General features: G+C 42.5%; 1 protein-coding gene across 4 annotated transcripts; it reads right to left on the reverse strand.

Annotated features, from left to right (window-relative positions):
* Positions 1-1041: 1041 nt before the first annotated feature.
* LOC134480475 (uncharacterized) lies at positions 1042-22514 on the reverse strand. 4 transcript variants are annotated; one of them, XM_063267964.1, is made up of 7 exons: positions 22073-22514; positions 18773-18952; positions 12699-12967; positions 8450-8609; positions 6992-7123; positions 6164-6347; positions 1586-2388 (listed from the first exon to the last, which is right to left on the reverse strand). In XM_063267964.1, the coding sequence occupies exons 3-7, from the start codon at positions 12787-12789 to the stop codon at positions 2383-2385; spliced, it is 573 nt and encodes a 190-aa protein (XP_063124034.1). In that variant the 5' UTR covers positions 12790-12967; positions 18773-18952; positions 22073-22514; the 3' UTR covers positions 1586-2382. The 4 variants fall into 4 exon arrangements, 3 of the variants coding, with proteins under 3 accessions (XP_063124034.1, XP_063124035.1, XP_063124033.1); XR_010054916.1 differs by lacking the exons at positions 12699-12967; positions 18773-18952; positions 22073-22514 and adding exons at positions 1042-1278; positions 9326-12684 and having other exon boundaries at positions 2004-2388; XM_063267965.1 differs by lacking the exon at positions 18773-18952.
* Between the last annotated feature and the right edge of the window lie 751 nt (positions 22515-23265).

Raw genomic sequence — 23265 nt, forward strand, 5'->3', positions numbered from 1 at the left:
TCTTGCACATATAACCAAAAGATGCTCCAACATACAACAATGCACACCCTCCACTATGTTCATAGCAGCCTTATTAATATAGTCAGAAAATGAAAAGATCCCAGATGCCCTTCAACAGAGGAATGGAAACAGAAAGTGTGGTACATCTACACAATGGAGTAATACAGAGATATCAAAAACAATGACTTCATGAAATTCATAGACAAAGAGAATGAACCAGAAAATATCCTCCTGAGTGAGTTAACACAATCACAGAAACACTCACATGGTATGCACTGACTGACAAGTGGATATTAGCCCAAATGCTCGAATTCCCCAAGATTCACAGACCAAATGAAATTCAGGAAGGATGACCAAAATGCTGGTGCTTCACTCCTTCCTTTAAAGGAGAAGAAGAATCCCTATTGAAGGGATAGGGATGCAAAGTTTAGAACAGAGCCTGGAGGAATGGCCATTCAGAGTCTACCCCACGAGTGGCCTATACATATACAGCCTTCAAACTAGATGAGGTGGATGAAGCTAAGAGGTGCATTGCTGACAGGAACTGGATATAGATGTCTCCTGAGAGGCACAGCCAGATCATGTCAAATACAGTGGAGAATGCTAGCAGCAAACCATTGAACTGAGAACTGGACCTCAGTTGGAGGAATTACAGAAAGATTGAAAGAGTTGAAGGGACTTGCAACCCCATAAGAACAACCATGCCTGCCAAGCAGAGTTCCCAGAGACTAAACCACTACCCAATCACTATACAGGGACGGTGCCATGGCCCCATCTGCATGTGTATCAGACAGAGGATGGTCTTCTTGGGCACAAATGGAATGAGCAGCCCTTGGTCCTGCCTAGGCTGGGAAAGTGGATGTTTGGTGAAGGGAATACATTTATAGAAGAGGGGGAGGCTGATGGTATTCGAACTTATTTCTGGAAAACAAGGAAGGAATAACATTTGAATTCAAAATGAAAAATATTCAATTAAAATTCAACAACAACAAAATGGTGTTTAGAGCTTCAAATAAAAAAAGCCACAATCAGGAAACAGAATTGTATGCCTCTGGTTTTCTTCAAAAATGCTCAGGGTCTGGGTCGGTTCTGGGACCAGGCTGGACCAAGCAGGTTCCTGCCGCTGACTGCTCCTCTATTCCTGTTTCCAGAGGCATCATGCAGATTAATATTGGGCCAGAGATGTGGGAAGAGCTGGGCAGAAGTCGCTTTCTGTCCTGTGGTCTCAGGATTATCTGCATTCCTGGGTGTTCAGCACTCTCCGCCGCAGGATTTGTCCTGGGAGATATTACAGGAAAATTAATGTTTATCCCATTAATTTTTTCAATACTGTCATCCACAGAGTATAATTTAGAGGTAACTATATATTTGACAGCAAGCATACACAGTGGGTAGTGTATGCATGATGAAGTTGAAATTCACAGATTTGGGAACACAGTGAACAGTGACTGCATAATTGCCTTTGAATCTCAGTCTGACTGGGAAGTGATTTGATGCCCAGTCCCCATGAGAATGCAGAGATCCATCCCTCCCTGATAGCTGTGGGACTTCAGATGTTGACACTAATAATCAATAAAGAAGGTTCTTAAGGGTGAAGAGTTTGAGATTACTCTTTTATTCACCAGAATACATCCAATTTACTTGATAGTAACCAGATGCAGGTAGTCAATATATACAGTCTATATCCTTATCAAAATAGAAAAGCAAATGAAGAAAACAACAACACATAAATAACAAAACTTCAAATGAATAGAAGGAAAACCAAATAACCAAAACAATTAAAACTCAACCAAACTTTAAATAGAGGAACTGCGCTAAGCATTCTTTCGCTGCTCCTTTTGCAGAATAGACTTATAGCCTGTGGCTTGCCTGGGAGACATAGTAGACAAGCAGTTACTGATGGTAATAATCTTTTCAAGAGGAGTGGAAGTAGGTCTGTTTTGTTGGAGTGGGGGTATTAAGGAAAAAGCCTACCAATACTGAGTATAAATGGTATTACAGACTTTGTTTCAAAGTCTTTCCAATGTTGTGAACTGATCTCCATGAAACTCTTCTGGATGACCCATCAGGACAAGTACAAATTTACACGTGCACAGTCTTTCTGGATGACCAGCAGCTCTTGATTGATGTGCATCCGCACTTCTCTGGGTCCCTCCAAAAGTGCACACTTGCTGGAGAGAGCTGAGGTGAAAGTAAAGCCTACTCAATCCAAAGAAGATAAAATAAAGGAGGAAAGTGCAGTCCACAATTGCTATGGACATTACAGATGAGATGCAATAGTGGTGCATTTGCTGTGCACACTTAATTCTCCTCTTGTAGCACTTCTCTCCAAGGGAGATCTTGTCCTGGTCTGTGTCATGTTCGAGTTTCTGCTGGAGAACTTCAGACCTAGCAGAGCAAGGGAATAAAGGTTTAGTGAGTGGTTGTCATTCAGCTCTCCCTCTTACATCAGCTCTATTCAGTTGGATAATCCAGCATGACCTGTCAGCTGATGTCAGTCCCTGCATCCCAAAGTGTCATAGAGTACCTGCGCTTGGATTTATATCTCAGCTTTTCAAACTGCTAGAATTTGAACTGTGGACTATGCACTGTACCGGAATTAAGAGAAAAATGAGCATATTACAGGTCCAGGTTTATTATGAATAATAACATTGTAGCTGGGTCCGAATCTGAGTTCAAGAATGGTATGAGCAACCTAGAATACCATGTGGATTCCTTCTGGAGAACATGCCCAGAATTGTGGTGAAAGTTCTGATTATGTTAGCACTGAAGGAACCTGCCTAGGTTCAATTTGTAACCACTGAATCTGCAAATACACAGAGAAGCCATCTCACTTCAAATCCATGCTCACCGCACAGATCCTGTAATCACTGGGAATGTGCTCACAGCATACACAAGGAACATTAAAGTTTATTGTGATGGACATACATAACAGCACCCTTGTAAGACTATGGTTATTGTAATGCAATTTGTGAGATGACAGAAGAGAAAATGTCCTCAGATCTTATCAGAGAGTTAACAGGAAGAAAGGATTACAAAATACAAAGAAATCCTGAGGATTATACATATTGTGTCATGGACAAAATTCCCATAAACTGTACCAGAACAATACTCTGGGTAGTTCTTTAGGTGACTGATGGTGAAAACCTTGTCAGTGGTCAGCCATCCAAAAAGGATAGTTATATAGGGACAGGAAATCCAATTGGCTTCTGCCAGTCTGTGTTCCTACCTGATCTCAAAAATATCAGAATGCTTCTACAATGTTCCTCCCCAGCTACTTCCCTGGGTGATTGGTTCTCTGCTTCAGAATGTCGTGCATTCTTTCCTCTAATCCTTCATTATTCTGATCATCAGATGAGTGTACTGTCAATGGAAGCATGCATGCCTGTGTGCACACACAAACACACACACAGACACACAGACACACTAATACAAACTCGCAAACACACAAGCCATTTGTGCTTACACAATATAAACATAGTACATTGCAGTGTTTACTTTCCCTTTTAATGCTTAATATAATGATTCCCCAGGATACTCTGGAGGCATAAAAACAAATGTTGAGTGGGACATGTACATAGTGGTCATAGCCTATAGACAGCTCAGTCAGTGTGCTGCCCTCCAATAAGCCGACATAGAATCAGGGTTCTTTCCCTATTACCTATCTGGCTTAGCAAGTTCCCAAGGCTTTGTAGAGCAGTCTTGTTTCCCAGCAAAGGATCATATGTTAGTGGTGGACTAGACTCCTGTTCTTGTTCACTGTTTCAGGCTTTCCCCATAGAGTGCAGCTTCTTCTAATAGGAGCTCTCTTTACCATAGCCTGAGTGACTTCATGCCCAAAGCTATGCCCCCAGAATCATAGGAAATCTCCATAACCAGGATCCATATGAACAATGTTTCTACCTATAATGTGATTGTGTCACAGATATTTGGAGTAAATAAATAAATGCTTACATGGATGATCTCACACTGAGTCATAATCCATTGAAGGGCTCCAACCTCTCCTACAGTTTCCCTCCTTGGACCACTACAACCCAGATGTGCTCTAGTTGCTCTAGTTGGACACCTATTCTTTTCTCTGAGATCTCTGGGTCAACTAACACTTCTGTTCCACTTAAAGAACATGGCTTCTCACAGGCCTTTCTGATCGTCCACTAACAGACCCGTCTGAATTTCATCATTTCTCCTAACTCCATTGAGGCTGAAATTAACTGAGAGACAATGATGTTGATTGACAGCACTTGCAGAATGCTACACAGATAACATGGGGGAGCGCTTTAGATTATCTGTGCACCTAAAGGGGCTCCTGAAACTGCCCTGTTCTTGCACCACAGCATAGCTATGGGGCTTTTGCTGGATGACGATACAACTCCAAGCAACTCAAATTCTCAATGAATAAAATCCAAGCCAAACTCCCAGGGGAAGCTGTAGTGTGCCAAGGTAGCTGGAAAGAAATGGTAGCAGGCAATGTGGAAAGCAACCTTGGAGAAGACACAGTGAGTGACACAACCTTCCAGTGGGCTTTCACAATTCACAAAGAACAGAGAAGGATCATAAATCAGTGGATTTTATAAAGCAGCCCCCCTTACCTTCATGTACTCCATTCCTTTGACGTGCTCCAAAGGATTTCGATGCAGACCAGTCATTTTTCCCTAATCACTTGAAAATCTAACTTTACAAGTGTTTTGGGTTCTTTTGCTGTACAGATCTAGGTGGTGATTCCAAGTGATTGGGGTGCTATATTTGATATTCATGGATGCAAAGTGAACTCTTAGATTCTTTTTTCTCATGAAACATGGCAATAGAGACTCACCTGTGCAATTATGCACAGGGAAACACACACACACACACACACACACACACACACACACACAAAAGAACCCATACTAGAAACACTTGAAAAATCATTCAGAATTAAATCCACAACATGTGCATAAACATGCTGAGCCACAGCTGGTACACACACACACACACACACTCACACACACAGAGTCACAGATATACACACTCACTAACACACACTGACACACACACTGACACACACATACACCCACTCACACACACATACTCTATCACACACACATACAGACACACACACAAACAAGCACAAACAGACACACACAATCACTAACACACACTCACACACACACACTCATACACACTCACACACACATACACCCACTCACACACACACACAAACACAAACATACTCTATCACACACACATACAGACACACACACAAACAAGCACAAACAGACACACACACACACACACACACACACACACACACACACACACACACACACCAAAATCGCAATTCGGCAGAAAACAATGAAGATCCCATCCTACTGGAGGAACAACATAATATAGACTATTCAAAGCAGGTATTTTAAGAGAGAATCACTACTCAGCCATTTTTCCTGAGAGGAACAAAAAGGCCTAGATAGCACTCTTATTGATGAGAATGGGGGTAGATAACTCTGTTCTTGAAGTCTCAAATCTCTCATGCCAATTGTCAGGTTTTGAGAACACCTTTCCACATTCCTGCTTTTCCAAGCATCTACAGAGTATAAGGTCAAGATATGAACTCTCCAGCAACACTCGAACAAAACAGGACTGACATGCTGCTCCTCAGGCTCTGTCAGGTACCCATGATTTAGGAAGCATGAAGAGAGGGTCTTGATATACAGGGAAAATGGTGGAGAAAGAACAAATCCACCAAAAGATGACAATGAGAACCATTACTTTGGCATTTCCACCAGGCTCTCCTCCTTCTAAACTACTTAGTTCCTGGAATCTCACATGACCCTGTAAAGAAAATGGGCTCTGGGCTTTTGCTTCATCTCTCAAAGCCCTGCTCTAGTCTAAAGAGGGGCTCCCACATAGCACCCTCCACACATAATGGCATGTAGTGCTGTGCTGTGTGATCAACCTATCTCCCTTAATGAAGTGCAGATTCTCGAAGAGCAGGAGCATTTGCTTTCCAAACATGCAGTTTCCTGAAAAGGGGCTATCTCCACAGAATGCCTTGTAAACCATCACATAAATGAACACTTGGATGAGACCTAGGTCAGGACATGGATCAGTCAATAGACAGTTACACTGGTGTGTCTATGTTTATGGTAAGACATGAGGACACCCTGACCCTGAGTCCTAACCCTACCTGCTGTTGCTTGGCTCTGGGGACACAGATGTTCATTCCGGCTTCTTCACAGAGCCTCTTTGTCTCCACAGAGGATGCTGGCAGTTCAGTCTGCTCCACCAGCAGTTTTCTCTTCTCATTCAGCAAAATCTGTATATTGTTCTTCAATTGAGTTTGTTCACGCAGGAGCTGGGAGTGCCTGATGCTGAACCACAAACATAAATGGTAAATCCCAGCCAGCTTCTATTTGCCTGTCACTCCTGCAAGTCCAATCATCCCTTCAAGGGCCCTCATCCCCAGAAATCCTCAGAATAGAGCCACACTATACAAGTTAGCACCAATTAGAGGACACATTCCCTGTGAATCAAAGTACTTCTGAAAATCCTGACACTAAGACGGTTCATATAAATCAAGGTAGAAGAAATGGTCCATAAGGGAGCTCATATGTCCATAGTATGCTGAAATCATCTGCAAGGAGAGGTCAAATGCCCTCTGAGGGAGGATAGAAGACCCAATAGCTGTACAATCTTTCCATGAGTTTCTCATGGATCATAGACATCCTGTCAGAGTCCTAGAGATTCAGAGTTGATTGATATTCCCATCATGGTGCCAACCTTTTCTATCTAGAGGATCCTTAATGGGGAAAATAAGAATTGGAGGGTCTTCTACACCCTTCACATGTAGGACAACTGAGTCCAAGAGCTACAAATCTAAGACCCTTGCCACAAGGCAGGCTTCTTGTTAAGAGTCAGACACTACAGAACCAGAGCCCTGACTTTTGTTCAAAGTCATACAGGATAGAAGCATTCCCTGCCTAGTGCTTGGTTCTCATCTCTCTCAGTGACTCACCGGTAGGAACTGTTCACTTGTATGAGCTCCTTGTACCTCTCCATGGCATCAGTAATTGAGTTGGTCATCATTTGCATAGCCATCATTCTCATCTCATGTTCGGATTGAAGGACTGGCAATTCGACATCCAGCCTGGGTTAGGTCATGGCCAAAGTAACAAATAATATTTTGAACTCACGATTTCAGAATTAGGTGAAATGTAAATAAAAAATATATAATAAAAAATTTCAAATTCAAGGAATGGTGGAAGGGAAGAAAGTGGCAAAGTCAAATACCAGACCAAAACCCAACAGTGAGACTCAATCCACAGAAAATATTTCTATGTAAATAAGCAAACATTTGTTTTGAAATAAGGACTCCTTGGAATCCTGAGAGATATGGTTCTTGCAAAGACTCACTATATAGGAGGGGGCAGAGCCTGAGAGCTGCCTGTTTGGGAATAACAACAGTCAAGACCACAGTGACCATTTCTAGGTCACAATAAACAATCCCTGGATAGTTAAAAAAAATAAAAAACTAAAGATCAAAGCAGGTGAAACAGATTAGGTGACATCAGACTGTTCTCTCTATTAAGTAAACTCAGTATGTACCACATACTTGCTCCTTCAAAGTATTTGTACTGGTTAAGTTTATTATCCTGGGCACAGGACAACAGAGCCACGGTACCAATTGGAGGGACCTGACCTTCAAGAGCTGGCCAGGTGAGCATTATAGAATTGACTAGTTCAGGAAGAAGATTCCTCCAGTCTGTGCCACAGCTTTGGGCCCAAGAGAAAGCTGTGATGACATTTCTCTTGTTTTGAAAGCAGGTATACTCAATCCTTTGTTTCTATCGTTACATAAATTCTCAGATGGCATAACTAAGTTTGACAGGAAAGAGGATTTACAGCACCTCCTCCCCTCAGGAGAGTCCTGAAGGTATACAGAAGGAGCAAAGTGCTCTGATGATCAGTGTGGGTCTCCACGTACTCATCACTATCATGACCTGCAAAGTGGTGATCAAACAAATCCTCAGACCCCATCAAAGGTCCCAGACCTCCTGATCCTGAGTAAAACACCAACAAATACATCCACATATATACATACCAACCCATATCCAAACACATTTAGAATGCCAACTACATCCATGGAGGTGCCATAGAATCAGTGTATAATGAACAAAATCAGAGTAAAAGAGTGATGATGTGCAGGCATTTCATTCACTCCCACAGTTGCAGCAAGTGTGACCAGGTCCTTCCAGCTGCTGACAGAACCAATGCCTCTCCAACTACCTCAGGCCCAACTACAAAACAGGTTGAGCCTAAACACACAGCACCTAGCTTATCTCACAAGCCAATGCATGCCAAATATCCTTAAAATCCAGGATGAGAGGTGAAACTCTCTCGATCTATGAGGAAATCTCGGGTTAGCAGAGAGAGAGCACAAGACAGTGAACAGGTTACTGGGCATAATGACTACCTGTGGTCCCAATCATCATAGATATAAAGGTCCAGGATTTGGTAAAGTTCATCCCTCTCGAATTGACACTTCTGGATTTCAAATTTGAGTTCCTCCAGTTCCTTTAGACACTCCTCTTGCTTACTGATGACACTTTGGGATGATGCCTTCCTACCAAAACCTGTAGATAGATAAACCCAAGTGAATTTGCATATTTGATGGCCCATGGGAGTAAAAGACAATTCTGAATACCAAAAGGCAGTTGAGGAAGATGAAATGGTAGACTGGGTGAATCCCTGAAAGAGCAGAAAAGCTATTTTGAAGCTGGACTTCAAGCTATGACCCTCTTTCCAACCTCTAATGCCATACAAGTGCTACACTCACTATTACAGGACCCCTGGCACTGACAGTTATAACCTGACTGAGACATAAACATCTCGGATAATGTTATCTCATATTAGATGTGGTGCAGTTAATCCTGGAGTTCATAATGCTTAGCACCATCAAGCTCTAATCATCTGTGTTTCAGCCCAAAGTGTCTGAGAACTCAATTCATGACTAGGGGTGCATCCTTCCTTGTTCTCGCCATCAGAGACTTATGTAACATACAGTAATCTAGAGGATGAAGTGCTTCAACTCCCAACCATGGATGGTCACATTGTTAATCTCATAGTGCCTCCTCCTGCCATTCATTGACACTCACAGTTAAAAAGCTTCAGGAAAAGACACTGAAGGCTTACCACTTTATGGCTTTCTCGCAAATTTAAGATTAGGAACTCCTGACTCTTGGTTTGCCTTTGAGAAATCCCAAGGCTCCTGCTTGTAAGGCCTAGTCTTAGAAGGCACATCTCAAACCTACCTCCTTGAGGATGTTCCCCAACTCTGCCCAGGACTCACCAAGCCTTCCCCAGAATGATTTCCTTCTTTCTGTTTCACTAGAGAGGGGGTCAGCTTCCCTCTGACCTGGTGTGGTCTCTCCTTGGTCTTCCCTTTCCTTCTGAAATAGCCTGAGCAGCTGGCGAAACATGCCTGCTTGTGAAACCAAAGGGAACTGAAGAAATATCCCAAAGGCAGTTGGTGTCACCACAACACTGGTGACATCACAGAAGATTCTAGGGATCTCTTAGATACAATAGATTGCCCAGTGAAGTGCTTACTGGTGATGTCACTGGAAAGTTCTATGGCCTACCTACTAACCAGCTTTCCCCAAACTAATGATTTTCTGTGGGGACCCTTTCCTCCAGTCTCTCATGTGTCGCTGGGAATACCATTTGGCAACCTCTATTTCAAAGCTAGATGTTTCTCTCTGCTTCATTAGAAGTCAACAATGCTTTTGCTGGGGAGGGTTGCTTACAACCCTGAATTGGAGAACAGATTTTTCTTAGCACCCAAATCTCTAGGGACCAAGGAGGAGGGAGACTTTTCTTAAAAGTAAATCTACTACTTGAGACAATGCATGTGACACACATTTCCTTTCCTAAGCTTTTCCCTTTTTCTGGAGGCCAATATATTTCTTCTATACCTCTGAGTGTATAAAACCTGGAAATATTTGCTTACTGTGCAGTCCTTGACAGCTGACATTGTTTCCATTTACATATCCATGTATTTCTCAAAATCAATGGTCTATAATCCCATTTTTTTTTTGCAATAAAAACTCCTTTTCCATGGGAACATAGGGATCAACTACAGGGCATATATAAAAGAATAAGTTTCTGTCCCTTTTATATATTATGTAGGACATCTTCCCTTTCTCAAATATAACAAGACATAAATTGGACATCAGTGAGCAAATGTCAACCTGGACCTTATGTTACTACATTGTAACTACATAGCCGTCACTTCTCGAATATCATTCTTCCCGAATAGCCAAGTCCAGGCATGAGAATATTGGGGGCTGCACCATGATCGTTTACTTCTAGCAAACATAAGAATCAGGACAGGATGGGAGTGGAATGGCCTGAGGTCAGGTTGAACCTCAATTTTAATGGGTCCATAAGTTCAGAAGAGTGTTCATTTGGCACTGTGATATGTGGATTCTGTCTTATTATGCTAGGTTTTATAATTCCACCTGAATGTGTGCTATAATGCCACCCAACCTCACAGATGTAAGAGTGAAAATCATGTATGACGTTTCTGGGAAGATCTCTGCCTTTTCCTACCGTCTGGAGTTATACAACATCACTATGCAAAGCTCAGAAGAGAGGGGTGCAGATGTGCGTGCCTTAGAAGTTGAGGATCTTTTCTTCTGATTAAGCCACTTGTTTTTCCTATGTAATTTTTCCCTTGCTCTCTTACTAATGGTGGTTGACTTCTTTCCTGACCTGAGGTAAACTGGAGTCCAATCTTTTGGATTATCGAAGCTTCTATTTTTGAGTTGACAGGCCCACCAAGGGTCCTAGTGCATACAGAAGGTATGAGTAAGTCTCATGGGCTGGAGTAAGTTAAAAACGTCTGTGACAACAAAGAGCTGATTAAGAAAACAAGAGACCAGCTGCTCATCAAGATCACAGTTGTATGATAGTAAGAAAATGTGAATAGGGCATCGGGTGAAAGATAAATTAATTAGGAGGTCATAGGCCTAGAAGGGGTAGCCTTTGCTCTCAGTGGAGCTGCCATTCTTTCTGCCATTCCTCGCCCTCTGCCACAGGACCAGAGACTTCCCCATACAAATGGCTGGCCTATCCAAAGACCTGGCAGGGCTTCTCCCTGTAGAATAGGACATGTAGAGTCCTTGAGGACTCACCAAGAGGTCTCCTCCACACAGGTTCCTTGTTGTCAAAGGGAAATGTTCCTGCAGAATCCTGCCATGGCAGGAGGAATTTCAACCTGGCTGCTCTTGGTCCAGCTCACTGGGTACAGGCCTGAGGCCCAGGGGTATCTGGGGAAAGAAGCAGCACGCACTACCTCACAGCTCTCTCTTTGTTGGATGCAACTGCTAGGACTGTGATGGGATTTTTGTTTCTTTGTGTGTTTATTAGAAATACCTACAAAGCTGATTAAAGTTGTAACATGCCTTCATACCCAGAGTCCAGAATGTTTTTACATCGTTGTTGTTGCTGTTTTATGTTTGGATTTTGTTCTTTAATCCCCTCAGGAAATTTCCCTGTGCTTAGAATGTTAAGCACATGCTCAGGAGGGATCGATTATTCAAGTTAGGCAAAGCTTTTGTTCTCACCATCCACTCCACAGATGATGCCATTACGTACTTTCAAATAAGAAAACAGTCATAGAGAAGTAAATTAACCTGTAAGCTATCACAGAAGAAACACATCATGATTGTGGAGTGGCACCCCAGTATTTTGTATTTCCTAAGTTATTTTTATTTTAAACTTTTTATTGGACTTTTTGGGTACATTTCATTTCTTTTAAATCCTTAAAGGTATATTTTATTCCTCTCCTCCCATTTACAAGGTGGAATTTCACCTGTAAATGTTAGTCCAGATAGTTTGGTCAATGGCTTAGACATCACCTTGGCCTAGTTTCCTTGGCATAAGCTGAGTTAGAAGCAGACTCAAAAATTCAGGACTCAACAAATAATGAATTCCACTACATCTGGATCCCTAGCCTCATACCCAGGAAGGGACTGTATTTCCATTCACTATTTAAAAAAAAAGGATGCAGTTCATTAACATGTAAAAAATTTCTCAAGTATATTAAAGTGTTTACCATGGTCACACAGTTTTTCAAATATCTGGCATTCATCTGTTTCCAAGTCTTAAATTTCTTTCGTATTCACATTTTCTTTTTTTGATTATTTCTTAGAATTATTATCATTTTTTAAAATTTTAGTTTTTTTAATAGATATATATTTTTTTATTCAAACGTTATTCCGTTTCCCAGCTTTTGGTCCATAACCCCCCTGCCTTGCCCTCTCCCATAGGTATGGTCCCCCAATCCACGCCACTTAGAAACCCTTTCCCGGACATTCCCCTGCACTGAGGGTCCAACCTTTTTAAGAACAAGGGCTTCCCCTTCCACAGGTGCCCCAACAAGGCTATTCTCTCCCACATATGCAGTTGGACCCCTGGGTCAGTCCATGTATAGTCTTTTGCTAGTGGTTTATTTGGTTGGCATTGCTGTTCTTATGGGGTTGCAAGCCCTTCAGCTCTTTGAATCCTTCCACTAATTCCCATAAACGGCGTCCGGTTCTCAGTTCAGTAGTTTACTACTAGCAATGACCTCTTTATTTGACATGCTCTGGATGTTTCTCTCAGGGGAGATGTATATCTGGTCCCTTTCAGTAAGCACGTTTTAGCTTCATCAATCTTACCTAGTTTTGGTGGATGTATATATATGGGCCACATGTGGGGCAGGCTCTGAATGTCTGTTCCTTCAGTCTCTGCCTTAGATTTGGCCTCCATATCCCCTCCTATGGATATTTTTGTACCCCATTTTAAGAAGGAGTTGGAGCATCTGCACTTTGGTCATCCTTCTTCTTGAGTTTCCTGAGATCTGTAGATTGCATCTTGGGTAATTCGAGGTTTTGGTCAATATCCACATATCAATGAGTGCATACTGTCAATGAGGGGTGCTGAGAATCTGGAAGAGAATGAGGGACAAGAGATGTGAAGAAGGACTCCAAGACAAGTGTCTGATCAAGGTGACAATTTTATTTTTCCCCAAGGCTAAATTTGTACCATAAAATGGATAACAGAGAGAGGAGAGAAGTAAGAAACATTTACCCACGCCAAGGACACAATATTCATGTGGTCAGGGAATCGGCTGGTGTGGACAGAATGTCAGAAAGGTCACAGGTTTGTCATATCTATTAGTCAGCAGGATGTTGGTTTTTCAGAAAGGTTACAGGTCATGACATTGGGTATCTTAACGTCACACGTTATCATATGATTATTCATCTTGACCACCACATTTGTATTAGTCTTCTGCAGCTGGCTGGGGATTTTCCATGAAACCCGTCAAACTTAATGCTCACCATAATAATAACATCAATAATGGAGGGCTTCAAGGCCATCGCTCACAACAGCATACCAAGTGTGTTTTTCTGTGATTGGATTACCTCACTGTGGATGATATTTTCTAGTTCTTTCCATTTGCCTATGAATTGAACGTTGTCATTGTTTTTGATAGCTGAGTGGTACTCCATTGTGTAGATATACCACATTTTTCGAATCATTTCCTCTGTTGAAGGGGATCTGGGTTCATTCCAGCTTCTGGCTATTATGAATAAGGCTGCTATGAACATAGTGGAGCATGTGTGTTGTTGTATGTTGGAGAATCTTTTGGGCATATGCCCAGGACAGGTATAGCTGTCTGCTCAGGTAGTGCAATGTCCAATTTTCTGAGGAACCTTCAGACTGATTTCCAGAGTGCTTGTACCAGTTTGCAATCCCAGCAACAATGGACAAGTGTTTCTCTTTCTCCACGTCCTCCCCAGCCTCTGTTGTCACCTGAGTTTTTAATCTTAGCCATCCTGACTGGTGTGAGGTGGATCCTTAGGGTTGTTTTGATTTGCATTTCCCTGATGACTAAGGATGTTGAGCATTTCTTTAGGTGCTTTTCAGCTATTCGATATTCCTCAGCTGAGAATGTTTTCTTTAGCTCCGTACCCCATTTATTAACAGGGGTGTTTGGCTCTCTGTACTCTAACTTCTTGTGTTTTGTGTATACTTTGGATATTAGCCGTCCATCAGATGCAGGATTGGCAAAGATTTTGTCACAATCTGTGGGTTGCGTTTTTGTCCTACTGACACTCTCCTTTGCCTTACAGAAGCTTTTCAGTTTTATGAGGTCCCATTTGTCGATTCTTGATCTTAAAGCATAAGCCATTGGTATTTTGTTTAGGAAATTTTCCTTAGTGCTCATGTCTTCGAGACTCTTCCCTACTTTTTTTCTATTAATTTTAGTGTATCTGGTTTGATGTGGAGGCCCTTGATCCACTTGGACTTAAGCTTTGTACAGGGTAATAAGAATGGGTCAACTTGCATGCTTCTACCTGTTGACCTCCAGTTGAATCAGCACCATTTGTTAAAAATTCTATCTTTTACCATTGGATGTTTTACCGCCTTTGTCAAAGATCAAATGATCATAGGTGTGTGGGTTCATTTCTGTGTCTTCAATTATGTTCCACTGATCTGCCTGTCTGTATGCAAATACCATACAAACTATTGCTCTGTAATACTGCTTGAGGTCAGAGATGGTGATTCCCCCAGAAGGTCTTTTATTGTTGAGTATAGTTTTGCTATCCTGGGTTTTATGTTATACCAAATGACAGCAAATTGCACTTTCTACCTTTATATAGAATTGAGTAGGAATATTGTTGGTGATGGCATTGAATCTGTAGATTGCCTTTGGCAAAATGGTCATTTTTTACCATATTCATCCTGCCAATCTATGAGCATGGGAGATCTTTCAATCTTCTGAGACCTTCTTCAGTTTCTTCAGAGATTTGAAGTTCTTGTCATACAGATTTTTTACTTGCTTGGTTCAAGTAACAGCAAGTTATTTTATATTATTTGGGACTATTGTGGAGGGTATCATTTCCCTAATTTCTTTCTCAGCCTGTTTACCCTTTGAGTAGAGGAAGACTACTGAATTGTTTGGGTTAATTTTATACTCGGACAGTCTGCTGAAGTTGTTGATCAGGTTAAGTAGTTCTCTGGTAGAATTTTGGTGTTGCTTAAGTAGACTATCATATCATCTTCAAATATTAGTGTTTTGACTTCTTCCCTTCTAGTTTTTTCCCTTTGACCTACTTTCATTGTTTGATTGCTATGGCTAGGACGTTAAGTACCATATTGAAAAAGTAAGGAAAGAGTGGGCAGCCTTGTCTAGTCCCTGATTTTAGTGGGATTCCTTCAATTTTCTCAGTTTAGTTTGATATTAGCTACTGGTTGGATGTATTTTGCCTTTTCCTATATTTAGATATGGGCCTTGAATTCCTGATCTTTCCAGGACTTTAAAATGAAAGGGTAATGAATTTTGTCAAATGATTTCTCAGCATCTAATGAAATGATCATGTGGTTTTGACTTTGTTTATATGATGAATTTCGTTGATGGACTTCCGTATATTAAACCATCCCTGCATCCTTGCCATGAGGCCTACTTGACCATGATGGATGATTGTTTGGATGCGTTCTTGGATTCAGTTTGCAAGAATTTTATTGAGCGTTTTTGATCAATATTCATAAATCAAATAGGTCTGAATTTCTCTATCTTTGTTGTATCTTTGTGTGGTTTAGGTATAAGAGTAATTGTGGCTTCATAGAAGGAGTTTGGTAGTGCTCTGTCTGTTTCTATTTTGCGGAATAGTTTGGACAGTATTGGTATGAAGTCTTCTATGAAGGTCTGATAGAATTCTGCACTAAATCCATCTGGTCCTTGGCTCTTTTTGGATGGGAGACGTTTAATAGCAGTTTCTATGACTTTATGAGTTATGTGGTTGTTTCGATGGTTTATTTGTTCCTGATTTAACTGTGGTACCTGGTATCTGTATAGAAAATTGTCCATTTCCTCCACATTTTCCAGTTTTGTTGAATATATGTTTTTGTAGTAGGATCTGATGATCTTTTTAATTTCTTCAGATTTTGTTGTTATGTCTCCCTTTTATTTCTGATTTTATTAATTTGGATACACTCTCTGTGACCTCTGGTTAATATGGCTAAGCGTTTATGTATCTTGTTGATTTTCTCAAAGAACCAGCTCCTGGGTTTGTTGATTCTTTTGATACTCGGTTTTGTTTCTTCTTGTTTGATTTCAGCCCTGAGTTTGATTATTTCCTGCCTTCTACTCCTCTACGGTTTATTTAATTTTTTCTAGAGCTTTGAGGTGTGCTGTCAAGCTGCTGACATATGCTCTCTCTTGTTTCTTTTTGCAGGCATACAGAGCTATGAGTTTTCCTCTTAGCGCTGCTTTTATTGTGTCCCATAAGTATGGGTATGTTTTATCTTCATTTTCATTAAATTCTAAGAAGTCTTTAATTTCTTTCTTATGTCTCCAATGACCAAATTGTCATTTACTTCAACTTCCATGTATATGTGGGCTTTCTGTCCTATTTGTTGTTATTGATCAGCAGCCTTAGTCCGTGGTTTTTTGATACGAGACATGGGATTATTTCTATCTTCCTGTATCTGTTGAGGCCTGTTTTGTGACCGATTATATGTTCAATTTTGGAGAAGGTACAATGGGATGCTGAGAAGAAGGTATATCCTTTGGTTTAAGGGTGGAGTGTTCTATAAATATATGTTAAATCCATTTGTTTCATAACTTGTTAGTCTCTCTATGTCTCTGTTTAATTTGTTTCCCTGATCTGTCCATTGATGAAAGTGTTGTGTTTAAATCTCCTACTATTATTGTTTGTGGTGCAATGTATGATTTTTTTGAGCATTAGAAAGGTTTCTTATTGTTTAGGGACACAACTGCTATATACTTGACAAATATAGCAATCACCCAGAATATCCGTAGAAAGCATGTGACTGTTGGCCATATGAGGATGAGTTTCTTTCAAAGATCATCATGATTTTTGGTAAGATCTTCCCTGTAATTGGTGGCATGGCTTCCCACAAACATGGTCCAGTAGTCTAAAATCTACACCTTGGTAAGCATCTTGTTTTATCTGACTCATACACCAAATGTGGGGCCTCAGCCTGTGCATGGTCATAGTCCTGAGGGAGGATCCAGTGGCGAATCTCATCCTAGTCCAGCTTCCCATCCTTGTTCAGATCTGGGAAATCATTGAACTGCTCCCCAGACAAAACCCAGTCTGTCTCAGGGCAACTGTCCTCGGGAGAAAAAGATGTCCACAATGTACTCATCCTGGTCCACAAAACCATCCCCGTTCTTGTCGATATCCTCCAGGGTTTCCAGAACTACAATCTCCTTCATATGTTCTAAATCCTCTTAGTGTAGAAAAGCAATGAACCTGTCCTGAGTAGCTGTCAGGTCACCGTCAAGGCCTTAAACCTCCTCTCATCTCGTGGAGGCAACTTTTTAAAGTTGTGATGATCAGAGCTATCTTGGAATTCAGCAAGGTTTCCCAGGTAGTAGCCATAGGTAGCCTGCTTGTATTCTTCCCAGGAGATTTTTTCCTCTATGTCCCTATCATAATCCTTCCAGAGTTTAGCCACATTTTGGTTGATGTATCTTTTCTGTACCTGTTTGATCCAAACTTTCAGGTTCTCAGTAGTAACAAGGCCGCCTTCATCACTGTCAATTGGATCAACAATTTTCCCCAGCCTCTCCTGCTCTCGTACAGGCTTAGCTATCAAAGGTCTTGGAGTCCTCCTTGCCCAGGAAGACCTCATCATCGTACAGGAAGCTGTGCTTATTCTCTGGTGGCCACTCGCCCTGCTCTGAATCAGGACAAACCATGTGCTCCTTGCTCATCATGCTCTTGGCTAGGAACGCCAGGACCAGTGCCAGCAGGAGCCCATGGAGAGTCCCAGGCTGACACCATGCACCACAGTCATGATCAAAGGGAGGCAGCAGGGAAGTAGGGGCTCAGAGCACCTTATCTGCTGTCCCTTCCCCAGAGAGGGCTTTTGTTACATTTCAAACGTTATCCGTTTTCCTGTTTTCCACAAAACCCCTTATAAAACCCCCTCCTCCTTCTACTGTGAGGGGGTTACCACATCCACCCAAACACCCAGGCCTACCTGTCTCCCTGTTCTGGTTTCCCCTACACTGGGGCATCAAGCCTTGACAAGACCAAGGGCTTCTCCTCCCATTTGTGCCCAAGAAGGCCATCCTCTTCTACATATGCAGTTGTAGCCATGGGTCTGTCCATGTGTAGTCTTTGGATGGTGGTATCGGTCCTGGGAGCTCTGGGTGTTTCTCAGTGTTGTTCTTATGGGGCTGTAAACCCCTTCAGCTCCCTCAATCCTTTCTCTTACTCCTCCATTGGGGACCCTGCTCTCAGCTGATGGTTGGCTGCAAGTATCTGCCTCTGTATTTGTCATGCTCTTTACCCCACTCTTTTGAGCAGATCACCACAGAGCAACGAAGATGTATTGTCTTGGCGTGATGATGTACAGACAAATAGATGATTTCTTAATTCTTATGATGGTTCTATAAGAATTCCTAAAATTAGATTAGTAATTTTAAGCTTCTTTATAATGGGACTGCTATTATGTTTTCTCTGGTAATCAAAATTGCATTGAGAACTCTTCCTTCTTAAAGTGTCATGAGTGAATTGCTTCTGCAATACCAAGCAGGCATCTACAAATTAGAGCCCATCCTAAGAGGGTATAAACCAATTAACCAAAGTTCATAAAAAGAGAACTAATGATTTACTATAGATGCAAGGACTGAACATAAATAATTGATTGGATTTGCCTATAGGTAATTTCACTTATTCTTTTCTCATAAAAATTACAGCTTTTAACTCACCATGAATGTGGAGAGCTAGTGACAGATGGTGACGGTTTATCCTGATGATTACTCTTCATGGATATGCATGTAAACATTCTCTGTCGTAAACTGATTATCCAACTTATGATTTGAATTCCTGTGCAAACTTGTGGTGAACTTTTCACCATGTGATGCTGTGTTCAGAAAGATATACAAATGCTGAGGACAAAGAGAGAGAAAGCTTTTTAGACAGAACTCAACAGAACAGAACAGAACTGAAGAAGAACTTAGAAGTAAAGGCATAGCGTTGAGAGTAAGGCATTGAGAGAAAGGAAATTATTGTGTCATAAGAGCAAGAGGAAAGGAGATAAGAAGAAGAGAGCAAGAAGAACCTTCTCAGTCAAACTTTATGGAGGCAAACTTTTGTCTTTTAGGAAAACTGAAGAACTTAGAAATAAATGTTAAAATCACTGCTCTTCAGCCTTCAACCTGGCTCACTGGCTAGCCTCTGCTCTTCAGCCTGGTTCACTGGCTAGCCTCTGCTCTTCAGTCAGGCTCACTGGCTAGCCTCTGCTCTTCATTCAGGCTCACTGGCTAGCCTCTGCTCTTCAGTCAGGCTCACTGGCTAGCCTCTCCTCTTCAGCTGGGCTCACTGGCCTATGGGGCCCTAGCACATCGCTTAACCATCTGCTCATGTCTGCCTGACCACACTGACCACCTGACCGCCCTGACTTCTTAAAGTCATTCTCTAGAAAGAGCACAAGAAACCAAAGAGAAACACCACAGCAAACTTTTCCCATGGGCTTTGCTTTAACCTTAAGTGCTTTCATTATTTCTTTAAAAGAGTGAAATATAATTTCGGCTATTCATATGGCCAAGAGAGCTGTGCAGTATTCATTGCTTTATGGAATTTGGTGCTAAATCAAAAGATTCCTTTATTCTATCACGATGTTATCTGTATGCTGTAAGATGTATGTTTAGAAAACACAACACTAAATTCCTAAAATCTAGATGTTTTAAGACATCAGCTCATGGAGAAACATAACTGCTTACCTATCTAGACTGGGCTTTTTTGCTATACTGCAGATACAATCAATTTTCCACACTACTTCCATGATTTTCAACAATGATTAAGAGAAAAATAAGTTGAACATAATGGCCAGAAAGGAGGTTCTGTCAAGTTGTCTTATGTGGGACAAGATACCAAGGTATGACTGGTAAACCGAAAACCCCTGTTCCCGAAACTAACAGAACTTACAGAAAATACATATTTTCTTATCATTCCTCCTCCCCGATGGTCAATGATTTAATGAGCACCTACTATGATCCTAGCACTGTGCATCTAAGTGTGTAATGGTGAATAAAAAACTTAATAAAAAGCCTCATTAAGGAATAAAGAAAAATGAAACATAACTTTGAAACTCAGAATTCAATATAAGCAAAACCACCATTTCTTCAGCTGGTGATTTCTGAAAACTTCATTATTTTTCCATGGGCTTCTATAGTAATGATACTGAGTCTTGATTTTGTAAATCACAAAAAGCAAGTCACACTTCTTTCTTGGCTCCCACAACTGTCAAAGGGAACAACACTGTTGCTGTCCATTGTGCTTCCCTATCAATCCTGCTATGGATGGTAATGAATTCCAGTCTTTTCAATGTGAAAACAGGCCACCACTTGAGGGCAAAGGTTATTAAAATTACCCAAACCGGTATATTCTCTAAAATTTACACATAGCATTTTACTGATATCACAATGTAAATTCACCACAAATATTTAACCAATGAAAATATTGAATAGCTATGCAAATAGGAGCGCTAATCATATATACTTGAAAACAACTATTATGGAAACAAAGGACGTACTAGGAGAAAAGATACATCACTAAAAGCTACACAAGCAGCAAAAAAGACACTACATTTCTTGGTTTGAAAGTTAGGAGATACACTTGATCTTTAAAGACGGACAATGTACTTGATCTTTAAGCCCTTTAACTGTGCCCTGTCCACATAGAAACTGCAGTAGATGACAATCTTTTGTAAGATTTATTTATATGTGAGACAATGCATCTGTCTTCAAACACACCAGAAGAGGGCATCAGTACTCATTACAGATGGTTGTGAGCCACCATGTGGTTGCTGGCATTTGAACTCAGGACCTCTGGAAGAACACTTGGTGCTCTTACCCACTGAGCCATCTCTCCAGCCCTCACAATGGCCTCTTACACAGCATCACAGTGGTCTATTTCACTAGATGGCTCCAGGGTGATAACAGAGAAACTTTCACAGTTCCTGAGCACTTCTGAGTTCAAACACCACCAGTGCCAACTCTGTGCTGTTGGCACATTCTGACCTTCTCCTAAGGGTTGTCAGCCACAAAAGGGACGGGTTAGCACCAGACAGCATTCACTGCCCTTCCTAAAAACCCTCTCGATTCTGAAAAAGCCACATTCCATGCTTGCTCCATATTTGAGGAAGCCAAATAGTTGGTCTGGCTCAAGGCTCTACTTTTCTTAGCTCATCAACTTTCTTTTTCCACTTCTTGTCACAAGAAGTATTTTTTTTATGCTGCAACTACACTGCAATGTTTGAAGGAAACCACCATAAACTGTGGGTGTCACCTCTTGAAATTTAAAAATCACAAAACAATTCGTGGCTTTCTAATCAGCACCATGGAAAATAAACAAAAACAAGCAAAACCATTCCAAAGGAACTTGCTGATCTGGAGGCCTGCTCATGGCAGGTAGGAAAGAATTAAATTATGCAGAACTGTAATCTCTCAGAGCTTTGGAGGCTAAAAAAGAGGAAATCTCTGTTTATGTTCCCTTTTTCCGAGGAATTGAAGGAGGGTATTTTACATCCTCCAAATACAATCTCTTGTAAGGGGCAGCCAATTACAAAGTAGATCAGAAGAAATCTATTAAATAATACATTCATTGCCTGAGGTTTTAAGAAAATATTTTCCCATGATCCCCGTCCTTTAACATACAATGGAAACATTACAGGGAGTGTGCCACCAGGCTAAGCTGCCTCTGAAAAGCCTGTCCTGCCCTGGCAGGTACAGGCCATTTAATTCCAAGTCATCTGGAGAGAGGTGACAGCCCCAAGTTGCTCTGGGGATGTCAGAGCACAGCTCTCATGCACACTCCAAAGCACCTCTCCACTCTTTCCCAATGCCATAGGCTTTCCAATCCAGGCTTCAGCTCTGCATACATTCCTGAACCCTCCCTTCCCCTACCCAATGGGCTCACTTTGCATTGCCTCCTTCTGCCACTGCTTTCCCGTGGCGGGGGAGGGGGGCCAGAAGGAGCCTTAGGAGGGACGCGGGTCTCCTACCTACCTTGATAATGCTGCTCTTAAGGTGCAGCCCGCCCTGCTTGCTGCTTGCTGTCCCTGGGGATCAGACCGGAGATCGGGCTAGGGGTCCGCTCGGGCGCCAGGCCTCCAGGTCCCCTGGCAGGACTAGCCTGAGCTTCTTCCCTGGAAACTGCAGGGTGGAGTCTCCGTTGGAAACCCCGCCACTGTCTTAGCGCGCCCTCCGGTGGCCGAGGTGACCCCCAACGCCTTTACCGCCCCCTTCTCTGTTGGCTTCTTCTGATTTTTCTTTTCTTTTTTTTTTCTTTTCTCCTTTTGTTCGCGACGTGGCGCCTGCGAAAAGCTCGTCTCCAGGAAGGAGGACATCATGCAGGCAGAATCACCTCTGGGCCCTGCCGGGGTCGGAGAGAGAGGAGTCAGCTTGGGCGGCGGCGCCCAGGCTGCCGGCACCCGCAGAAGGAAAACTCGCCCAGGCACATGCGCTGCTGCGGGCGCGAAATATAACGCGCGCTCCCCGTCCCCTCAGGCCCCGCGCTCACCCACGAGCTCCGCCTGCCCTGAGGCCGGGCTCGGGCCCGGTCGAGCGGCGGGGTGGGAAGGACACGTGTGCCCACTCCGCGGTGCAGGCAACACGGGGAGGCGCGACACGCGGAGGCGCGTGGTGTGGACCTCCAGCCTCCGCTCAGGCCCGTCAGTCCCCTCTCAGGGCTTGGCGGAGGCCGGGGCGGCTTCTTCGGGCCTCCAGGTCCACCGTGACCAACCCGCGGCCATCACCTCTGGAGCTTCCAGGTGCCCCAGGCTGGAGGCTTGGGCATGGCGATTGTGGTTGCCACTCTCCTAGGCCGGCTCAGCAGGGCACAAGCCACCACCTGCTGTCCTCACCTGAAGGCATCCTGATGGGGCTGAGAGCCCACATCCAGCAGGTGAGCCTCAGGGCACAGGGCCATGGTCTTGGCTCTGCCCCCTGTTGCCAGCCCCTCACACATATGGCAGCATCACACATATGGCTCCTTCTACCAACCGCCACTAATTACCATTTGGACATTCCATTACAGTGTTCTCAAGAAGAAAGATGCAAACAAACACGAAAAGAATGAAATTTAAAATCTTTTTTATCAGAATGGAGAGATGGCTTGGTGGTTAAGAGCACTGCTTCTCCATTGCTCCCAAGTTCAATTCCCAGCAACCACATGGTGACCCACAACTATCTGTAGTGGG

Source organism: Rattus norvegicus, chromosome 9, assembly GCF_036323735.1.
Source record: "Rattus norvegicus strain BN/NHsdMcwi chromosome 9, GRCr8, whole genome shotgun sequence".
NCBI lineage: Eukaryota > Metazoa > Chordata > Mammalia > Rodentia > Muridae > Rattus > Rattus norvegicus.

Bases quoted from the DNA above. Each gene is read 5' to 3' on its own strand.
- LOC134480475 (XM_063267963.1), bottom strand. From the start codon at position 9,455: ATGTTTCGCCAGCTGCTCAGGCTATTTCAGAAGGAAAGGGAAGACCAA. The intron at 8,610-9,325 runs GTGAGTCCTGGG...ATCTATCTACAG, and splicing joins ATCATTCTGGGGAAGGCTTG to GTTTTGGTAGGAAGGCATCA. The intron at 6,348-6,991 runs GTGAGTCACTGA...TTTGTGGTTCAG, and splicing joins CAAGTGAACAGTTCCTACCG to CATCAGGCACTCCCAGCTCC.